This window comes from Frankliniella occidentalis, unplaced genomic scaffold (genome assembly GCF_000697945.3).
Source record: "Frankliniella occidentalis isolate FOCC.00 unplaced genomic scaffold, Focc_3.1 Scaffold5942, whole genome shotgun sequence".
NCBI classification, from domain to species: domain Eukaryota; kingdom Metazoa; phylum Arthropoda; class Insecta; order Thysanoptera; family Thripidae; genus Frankliniella; species Frankliniella occidentalis.
Window position 1 is genome coordinate 595 of NW_026272977.1, and position 10,040 is coordinate 10,634.

Sequence of the window (10,040 nt, forward strand, 5' to 3'; positions counted from 1 at the left end):
CTGAGGTTTGCATCAGCCCCCACCCCCATTTTCTCCACCCGCACTCGGTTACTGCCCCCTGGGCCCCCTGCATGTCAGCGATTCGCGAGCGATTCTGCAGCGGTGGACACCTTCTGTGTACTCCTCCGCGAATTCCTTTTCTGTCGCGCATGCAGTTTCTCATGGGCAAGGGCACCTTGTTCTTGTTGGTGCAACGCGTTCTCCTCCAGCAGATGGCGCAGCAGGGGCGGACCTTCACGCTGCCCTCGTCGCAGCCCTTGCCGCCGCCGCCGCCCACCCCTTCGCTGCACCGCCCGCTGTCCCCCGGGGAGGGCGAGGAGATCCCGCTCGGGCAGCACGTCGAGCGGCCGGGCCCGGACCCCGCCACCGGCGCCGTGAAGAGGAGGCTGTCCCTGTCCGGCGACCTGGGCGCCTCGCTGGGCACCATGCCGCGCTACACGAGCTTCACGAATAGTAAGTAGGCGGCTGCACACCCGACCCACACGGTAAAAACAATGTCTGATGTTTTTGAGGTAAAGGGAAAAGCCTTAAGGAACCCCCAAATTTGGAGAGTTTTTCTAAAATTTGGAACTTCCTCAAAGCTTTCTATTTTTCCTGAAAAAAAAATTGTTGTTGGGAAACGTTGTCTTGATTCCGTCTGCATTTCTCTCTAGACGCGGACAAGAAACGCAATCAGAAGATCGCCGTGCTGTGCGTGTCCGTCATCGGCACGCTGCTACTCGTGGTCCTGGGGGTGTGCGTGATCTACAACATGACGTGTGAGTGCCACTACCTCTAGCCGACGCTGTTGCTGCGCAGAGGGTGAAGGCTGAACGAAACCGCATTGTGCGTTTTTCCTGTGCAGACATCAACCTGCTGAGCGAGGCGGTGGGCCGCTTCCACCCGGACAGCCACAGCGCGGCCCCGTCGGCGCACGCCGCCGCGCAGCAAGGCCCGACGGCGGTGTCATCGGCGGCGTCCTCTGCGCCTGCTTTCGCCGAACCCTCCTCGGTCGACTTCTCAATGCCGTTCTCCTCCGGGCAGGACAAGAAGCTGGCCCACATGGACATGTCGCCATTCCAGCTGTTTGTCAGGCCCGGGGAGAACCGCGGCGAGGACGGCAACAACCCTCTGAACTGGGTGGTCCACGGGGGCATACCTGGCGCCCGCGGCAACATCAACCTGGGGCCCATCGGCGACATGATCCCGCCTCCGCCCAACCTGGAGAAGCGCGACGTCCGCGGCCCGAGGCACGTTACCACGTACGTGATCCCCCTGGACAAGAGGGACGTCGACCGATCGGCTCACAAGCACGCGATCGACAAGCGGGACACCAGTGCGAACGACAACATGGGACTGGACGACTTCCGACGACGCCTCCTGAAGGAGGCAGACGACCTGCGGGTACTCATGGAGGACATCGAGCAGGAGCTGCGCACCATGGAGCTCAAAAAGGCTAACACCATCGATCCGGAAGACATCACCTCGGATGGATTCCCTCCAGCGCCCGGCGAACAACTGGAGAACCCGCATGTCCGCGAGGAGCGCGTCAGGCGGTCCGATGAGTTGGTGCTGGAGGCGGCGCGGCTGCGCAGGGGGCGGCTGCTGGAGGAGGCGGCGCGGCAGGAGCAGGGTGAGGGGCGGGGCGGACGACGCAAGCGCGACATGGACCTGGCCGGGGCCGTGGAGACGCTTCTCTTCCCGCCCTCTCAACGGGTCCACGACAAGCGCGAGGCCCGTGCGCACGCCGTGGAGCACCTGCTGGAGGAGAGGGTGCGCCTTCTCGAGGAGGCCAAGGAGATTGGACTTATGATCGAGGCGCTTCGGGCCAGACAGACGAGGAGCCTGACGCTGCCCGTCGTGTTGCCGAGGGCGCGCCGGCAGGCCCAGGACCCCGCCAAGGACCTGCAGACGCTTCTGCGGCTGCGCAAGTGGAAGCACAACCTGCCGGCCACCAACGCGTTCCTAGAGGCCGCTCGCCACAAGAAGCACGTCGACCCGATGCTGCTAGGCAGGCTCGTGGAGCTGCGCGCCAGCCTGCTCAAGGAAGCCGACGACATCATGGTCATCGTCAAGGAGCTCCAGGGCCACCCGACGGGCCGCGGCAGCGCGAGCAGTTCCCTTCTGGATATTTGGCCGTCCCCACCCCCGCAAGTGGAGCGCAGCAGCACCGAGGGGTCGAGCAACCCGTCGAATCAGACCAGGGCGGTGAACCTCGACGCCATCAACCAGGCCTCCAACCAAACTGCGGCGTTGCACCCGGAGCACAGCGGGCGCAACGTGACCGGCGACCAGCGCTCCCGATATGCAGGTAAGAGCGTGGGCGCCGTGGGCGCGCGCGACCCCAGAGTGATAGCCGGCTCCGCCCCATCCTCGTCCGACTCGTCCGCTCCCTCCGCCCCTCCAACCGCCCCCGGCCCCGGGCTGACCGCGCCGGGCGAGAGCGTGCACACCACCCAGCAGCTCATGTTTAGCGTGCCGCAGCTGCGCTCCCAGCTGCCCGTGTGCTTCTACCTGCCGGGCTACTCGCCCCCCAACGTGCTCCAGGGGCCGCCCACCCCGCCCCTGCCCCCAGCCCCTCCTGGTGTCCCGCTCATCCAACGCCCCTCGCTTCAGCAACCTCCCGTCCAGCCTTACCAGCCCATCCGCCAGATGCAACCCTTCCTCCCATTCCCGCAGCAGCAGCAGCCACAGCCACAGCTGCAAGCCGGCCCAGGTTCCCAGCTGCTGCCAGTGGCCTACCCTTTCTTCTTGGGTGTGCCCAACCCCCTGGCAGCCCGCAGCAGCGAGGATTCCGTCCCGGTGACGGGGCCAGGGGGCCAGCCTGGCAGCCAGGGCGTCGGTGAACCGCTGAAGAGAAGTGACACGCAACCGGAGGCACTGAAACAGAACTCGTCGGCGTCATCCCGCATGACCACAGCCCAAGGCCTGGGGCCCAGCGCGCCGATGGCGCAGATGGGATTGCCGCAGATGGTCCCCATGGGCGGCAACTACGCCCCACCTGGTTACTACCCTCCAGGCGCTGGGTACCCGCAGGTGGGGGCTGCCTACCCCCAGATGGGTGCTGCCTACACTCAGCAGATGGCATCTGGCTACCCCCCGGCGGCTGCCGCCTACACTCAGCAAATTGCATCTGGCTACCCTCCGATGGCACCCCTTTACCCCCAAATAACCCCTGCTTACCCGCCACCTGCGGGCGGCTACCCGCAGGCCGGCAACGGCTACCCCATGTACCCACTGTACCCTGCTGCGACCGGGCCGGGCGGCGCCGGGCAAGCCCTTCACAACTTCAACTTCGCCCCGCTCGTACCATCCAAGGCCGTTCCGGTGAACATTCAGCAGCAGCAGGTCTTCCAGCCCTTCTCGAAGGTCCCCATCTTCTGCACTTACCTCCCCCCTCCGACCTACCAGTTCCCTATCGTCCCCGGGGTGGGCGAGGGGGACACGAGGGCCAGGATGTCGGCGGCGCAACGCGGCAACCACACCTGGCGCCAGGCCCTGCAAGGTGTCTATCACTCTGGGCCACGAACATTTCATATCCTAATGCCATTTTGCATACAAGTTCTTTGTAAACGGGTCTCCTGATCGCCTGTTTCACCATGCTGTTTCTGTTGTTCGCCACAGAGGATGAGCCGGGGTGCCCGCCGGGCCACCGCGCCTGCCACGACAGCTCGGGCTGCGTGATGGCCTCCATGTGGTGCGACGGCGCGGTCCACTGCCCCGACGCCAGCGACGAGGCGCACTGCTCCTGCCGGGACCGCGTGGAGAGAGAGCGCTTGTGTGACGGTTACTTCGACTGCCCGCTCGGCGAGGACGAGATGGGCTGTATGGGTGAGTGCCTTATTTCTCTGACCCTGCTGACCGTCTTCTGACAGTCTACTGACCTCGCGCTGACCGTGTTTCAGGCTGCCTGCCCACCGAGTTCAGCTGCGACGACTTCACCGACGGCAAGCTCCGCGCCACGTGCGTGTCCAAGTCCAGCCGGTGCGACGGCAACGTGGACTGTCCAAGCGGCAAGGACGAGGCTGAGTGCTCGCTGCTCACGCTCAGCGTCACCGGCAGGAAGGTGGGTACGAGAGAGCGGGAGCTCACATCGGCCGGCAAACAGGCGGGTTCTAAAAGTTTTCCTGGTTTTCATATTGGCCGCAGACGCTCCCCGTGTCGTACCAGACGGGCTTCTTGCACCGCAACCTTCGCGGCGAGTGGTATCCCGTGTGCGGCCAGAGCGGCGACCGCGAGTGGGCCCTTCAGGCCTGCCGTGACGTCGTCTCCGCTGACGTCAGGTAAGCGAGTTCGCTGCCACTTCCACAATAGGTCCTCCGCTCCAGCGCACCTCTGACTGTCTCCCTCTGCCCGCCACGCTCGCAGCGACTCGGACATGCTGATCGACGTGGTGCCCGCGCCCAGCTCGTACCGCGGCGCCTGGCTTGAGGCCTCCGGGCCCGGCGCGCTCAGCGTGGTGTCCGAGTGCCGCTCGGCCGCGCTGGTCCGCTGCCCGCCCATGCTGCCCGGGTCGCGGGTGCCGCCGCCGCAGAGCCCCTTCCAGCGCGGCGCCGCCCACCCCGAGGACTTCCAGTGGAGCCGCGAGAGCGACGAGGAGCTGGCCAACGACCCCGAGGACCTGCGCACCAGGCTCAAGCGGTATCTGCACCTCGCGCCCGGCCTTGACCCTCTGCTCATCGACTACAACCAGGTTTGCCTCTAGAAGGGACAGCCAACGGCCCACTTATCTCGAAAACGCTATTGTCTGATCGGGTGTCTCTTCCCTCAGCTTGAGAACTCGGCCGCAGAGCTGCTCGACCAGGACGACAGAATGCGTGCCGCGGAAGACCCCAGCAAGGCCGACGACGCGATGGACACCTTGTCAACAAGCAGGAATGGCAAGGCGCATCGCATGAGGGAGACCCTGCAGGACGATGACGGCATTGTTCAGGTGTGTGTGTGTGTACCCCGCATAGACCGCTCGGTCAGCCGTCGGCCCGCTGTGCACCCCAAGTAGTCACGCCGCCCGCCCTCGTGTGCAGAACAACACGGGCGAGGACAGCGTGGCGTTCGAGTTGGACCCTGAGGAGCTGAGGCGACTGGTAACCGACCTGGGAGATTCGTCGGCCGAGTCCCCCGCCAAGGACCCGGCCGACGACAGGGTGTTGCTGCGGCGCCTCCCCTCTACCAGGGACGCCTACCAGGTTGTCGGCAACAAGCCTCGAGTCTCTGACAATCGCGGACAAGAGGTGAGGCTGGCGCACCCAATGATAAAGATAGTCGTAAGTACGACTGAGGAGTATCAAAGCAATATCGTGGTCTGATGTGACACGCACCGGATCATGCGTCGCCAAGGCCACTACCCCGTCCCCCGGCGCGTTTAACGTACCACCTACCACCCTATATGTGAAAGCGCCGCGGTTCTCCCCCATTTTGATCGCGTTTTAATACAATTGTCGCCAGGTCCGCCTCCGCAGCGCCCGCCACACTCCCGCCGGACCGACCGCCCCCGATGTCACCCTCCAAGCCGCCGTCCCCGTGGAGCGCAGCCGCAGAGGGAACCTGTCGCCCCGCGTCGTCGGCGGCAAGCCCGCCAAGCCCGGCGCCTGGCCGTGGGTCGTGGCCATCTACAGGGACGGCGTCTTCCACTGCGGCGGCGTCATCCTGGACGAGTCTTGGGTGCTCACGGCCGCGCACTGCGTCGATGGGTAAGCGTTTCGTTGTGACTTGTCTCCACTACACAAACAGAAGTGCACGGTACTCCGACACGCGAAAGTGCGTAACGTCCGTATGTCACCCAAATTAGCGTTTAGAAACCACGCAGTTATTTCTATTTGTCACACACAAGTATGCGTATGTAACACACGTATATTTGTTTGTGGATTATGAGGTGGTGACTGACTCTTGCAGAGCTGACCTTCCCCTGTTCTGCTACCGTGTACAGGTTCGACCGTCACTACCTGGAGGTGCAAGCCGGTATGCTGCGGCGATTCTCTTTCTCGCCCATGGAGCAGACCCGCACCGTCAACTATGTCGTCAAACACGACCAGTAAGTACCACAACAAGTTCGTGCGTGTTTAGCGCTTGGTTTGGTTAGACTGTCTGTGCTAATCCTGGATGTGGCTCGTATCGCGCAGATACGATCCCGAGGACATGCGGAACGACATCGCAGTGATGCACGTGGGCGAGCCGCTGCACTTGAACCGCTGGGTGCGGCCCATCGCCCTGGCCGACTGGGGCGGTCAGCACGGCCCGCTGGACCCACCGCCGGGCACCCAGTGCCACGCCGTGGGCTGGGGCGCCACCGTGGAGCACGGCCCAGACCGTGAGTACCTCACGTCCGGCTGGGACAAAAATCAAATCTTTTGAGGTTTTTGGGTACCTTTTTTCGTAGTATCTAAGAAGATTACAAATGTAAATGTTTTTATGGCCATGGTGCACAATAAGCTTTTGACGAAAGCCTGAAATACGATTTAAGAGAAACACTCACGAAATCCATCAAAATGCAGTGTGTTCGCCGAACCTTTGAAGTAACCTTATCGTTGCACTTTTCTGCCTACAGCTGACCACATGCGGGAGGTCCGAGTTCCCGTGCTGGCGGCGTGCGTCCACCCGGAGGACAGGCGCTCGGGAGGGCTGTGCGCCGGCGTGTGGGAGGGCGGCAAGGACGCGTGCCAAGGCGACAGCGGCGGCCCTCTGCTGTGCAGGTTAGTAGCGGCCCGGTGGCGGCCCGGCGGCAGGCAGCGCCGGCGAGGTAGGCCGCCCACCCGCCGCCAGTGGAGGTCTGCGCCCGGGAGGTAGACCACCCATCCGACACAGCGGCCCAGCTAGCCTCATCACGATGATAGTCGCAAAAAAAGTACAGGCGGCAAAAAAAAGAAAGAGGCAACGAGATCGCAGTTTGGCTCCGTGCCGCTTGCGTCCGCGGCGTTCGTTTTGTGTTTTTGTGTCGAAGGGGGACGAGGAGGGGAGAGGTGGTAGGGGTCGGCGGAGGGGATCGTGGAGTCATTAGGGCCCCTCCGGAGCAGCACCCCGCTGTTCTCCAGTCGGGTCTCCTGACGCGGCTGCCGCGCCGCCGCGCCGGCCGGACCTGCAGCCTGCAGCCCCAGCGCGCTCGCGGTTGTGTGGGAGTGGCGCTGCGGGGCGCGCGGCGCGCAGAGTGGCATTAAGGCCATCATTTTGTTGTTCTGGCGTTCAGGATGACGCGGCTCAAAGTCGCCATGGCTGCCCTGCCGTCCCTGCTGGTCGTGTCCGTGACGTAACCCTTGTGCGGGCCGCAGGGCCGGCCGGGCCATTCCATTGCGTTCAGGGTGCGGCCGGACCGGCGCTGGCCGCTCACCGCAATGCTGGAGGTGTGGCCCGGTAGCGGCCCGCGAGCCCTCCTCTCTCCACACGTCAGCTGACACAATGTTGTTCCGCAGGGTGCCGGAGGACCCGACGCGCTTCTACGCCGCCGGAGTCGTGAGCCACGGCGAGGGGTGCGCTCGCCCGGGGGAGCCCGGCGCCTACACCAGGGTGTCCAGGTTCATCCACTGGATCCGCGAGCAGACAGGTAGGTCCACGTGCTGAAGGCCGGTGGGGGGTGCGTCTGCGCGCCAGTTCATGACACGTTTAACGTTGCAGAGAGTCGCCACGTGGTCACGGTCACGCCGTTACTCAAGTGCCCCGGACACCAGTGTCTGTCGGGGCCGAGGCGCTGCGTGGCGCCCCGGAAGCGCTGCGACCGAGCCGTGGACTGCCTCAAGGCGGAGGACGAGCTGGGCTGCGACTGGGGGCTCGACACCTTCATGCGCGCCTCCCGGGGCGGGCCGCCGGGGCTCGTGCCGTACAACACTTCGTCAGTGGCGCGCGCTCACGGCGGCGCCAGGGAGGCGGAAGGGGACGCCGAGAACAGCGACGTCGTGTTCCCACCGAGTGGGCAGGCCGACGACACGGGTTCGGCGGCCCCCGACCAGCAGCAAGGCGAGCAGCAACCGCAGCAATCAGATCAGCAAGAGCCACAACCTGAACAGCCCGTACAGCCGGAGCCGCAACCCGAGGCAGCACCAGAGCCCGCCCCGGAGCCCACCCCGGAGCCCGCCCCTGAGCCCGCCCCGGAGCCTGCCCCAGAGCCGGCTGCTGGGTCGGATCCATCGGAGGAGGCAGCCCCCTCGAGCCCGCAGCCTCCCCAGCAGATCTTCATATTCCCGGCCGTGCAGCCCGGCGCGGTGGGAGCTGCGGACAATTCGACAGGCGAGGTGCCCGCTGAAAACTCTGTGATCGATCCGGCTGTCAACATCACTGGACCAGTCCAGGGCTTGGAGACGAACGCCCTCAACTTGACGGACGCCAGCAACGGCACGGTCCCGGGGACAGGCTTGACGCCAACCTACCTGTCGGGTGCTGCGGGAGGCCTGGCGAACACGACGGCCAACGCGACGGACGCAGAGGGCGTCCCGGCCTACCAAACGGGCTTCGACGCCAACCAGACCGCGCTAGTGGACTCGACGGGTGCTGGCGTTATTGTCAGCCCCGAGGCTGCGGGTGGTGCGCCCAACAACGCGACAGAAGAAAGTCAGGCTCCCGCTGTGGACGGCGCCGTCGCCGAGGCGCTCACGGAAGCGCCGGTGGAAGCGGCGTCGCCCGGCGGGGAAGCTCCCGTCGAGGGCGTTGCCGAGGCTCAGGTGCCGGCGGTGGTCGCCGACAACGGGACGATCGCTATCGGGGCCGGAGCCTCCGCGGCGGGAGCTGCGGCTAACTGGACAGTCCCTGGGGGCGGCGCAGGAGCAGGCGGTGGCGCTTGGAACGTGACGGCCGCGGGGGTGGATCTGTCTGCGGCCAACGTGACGACCGTCCTGCAGCTGGACGGCGCTCTCAACGCCACCACTCCGTCCACCGCGGACGCCGGAGGGGCTGGAGTCGAGGCGGTCGTTGGGGCAGCTGAGGCGGCAGCTGGTGCTGCTGTTGGTGCTGGGGCAGCTGCGCTGGCAGGGGCTGCTGAGGTCGCTGCAAACAACACCACCGAGGCTGGAGAAGTGGCAGCAGCTGTCGCTGCAAACGCCTCCGCAGCGGCCGAGGGCATATTCCCAACGGCGGGCAAAATGTTCACGTGCAAGAGGTGAGTCCCTCCCCCTGATCTCGGCTGGTCTCCTGCCGGCACTTCGGCACGCGCTAACAACAACCCTTGTCCCTCCTGTCAGCACGCCGCAGACGGTCGCGCTGTCCCGGCGCTGCGACCGTGCCGTGGACTGCGTGGACGGGTCGGACGAGGCGGACTGTCGCTGCGTGGACTACCTGCGGGCCGCGCGGCCCGACGCCGTGTGCGACGGCTCCCCGGACTGCCTGGACGGCTCGGACGAGGCGGACTGCGCGCTGTGCGCCGCGGACCAGTACACCTGCTGGCAGAGCCCCGGCACGCCGTGCCTGCCGCGCGGGCTGGAGTGCGACGGCGCCCAGGACTGCGCCAACGGCGAGGACGAGGAGCACTGCCTGGCGCTGACGGACGGCGCTCGCCTGCAGCTGGACGCCGCGGGGCTGCCCGTGCTGCAGCGGGAGGGCGTGGTGGCGCGCAAGGTGCACGGCGTGTGGCGCCCCGTGTGCTCCGGCCTGCACGGCTCCTCCCGGAGCGTCTCCAGCTGGGCCACTGACGCCTGCGTTGCCCTGGGCTTCGGGTAGGAGATCTAACAAGGGAAGGTTTTCCGGTGATACACTCAGATTTCAAAGGCGCTTTAAAGAGTAGTTGTTTGTACCCCTAGATTAGGTTTGGCACTGGTTTTAGCTGCCCGTAGAAAGTTTAAAGGTCGTTTTACCTGAATTTAATTGAAAATTTATAGCCTGATTATCAACTTTAGATGCACGTATCTCAAGAACCGTTTGAGCTACAGCGCCCAGATTTTGAGGGAAATCATAATTTAGCACGTTCTTTACTTGTAGAAAGTTTGAACAAAATCGATTCGGGTCGCAAAAACGGGTCCCGAGAGGAGGTTGCGAACCTGGACCCCTTTTTGGTGACGGATGAATTTGGGAAATTTTTGATGAAATTCGCGTGAAATGACCTCCAAACTCCCTACGGGCAGCTAAAACCAGTGCCAAACCTTATC

At 64.6% G+C, this 10,040-nt stretch overlaps 1 protein-coding gene across 1 annotated transcript; it reads left to right on the forward strand.

Moving 5' to 3' along the window:
* Window positions 1-212: 212 nt before the first annotated feature.
* LOC113215146 (uncharacterized) lies at window positions 213-9,630 on the forward strand (the record flags this gene model as incomplete). The annotated part of the gene is given in 16 exon segments (XM_052277161.1): window positions 213-453; window positions 654-758; window positions 845-2,290; window positions 3,604-3,810; window positions 3,885-4,045; window positions 4,129-4,262; window positions 4,348-4,672; window positions 4,751-4,912; window positions 5,004-5,243; window positions 5,425-5,669; window positions 5,906-6,010; window positions 6,099-6,286; window positions 6,524-6,668; window positions 7,383-7,513; window positions 7,585-9,058; window positions 9,141-9,630. Coding segments are annotated over 16 exon segments (5,784 nt in total). The 3' UTR covers window positions 9,616-9,630.
* Window positions 9,631-10,040: the final 410 nt, after the last annotated feature.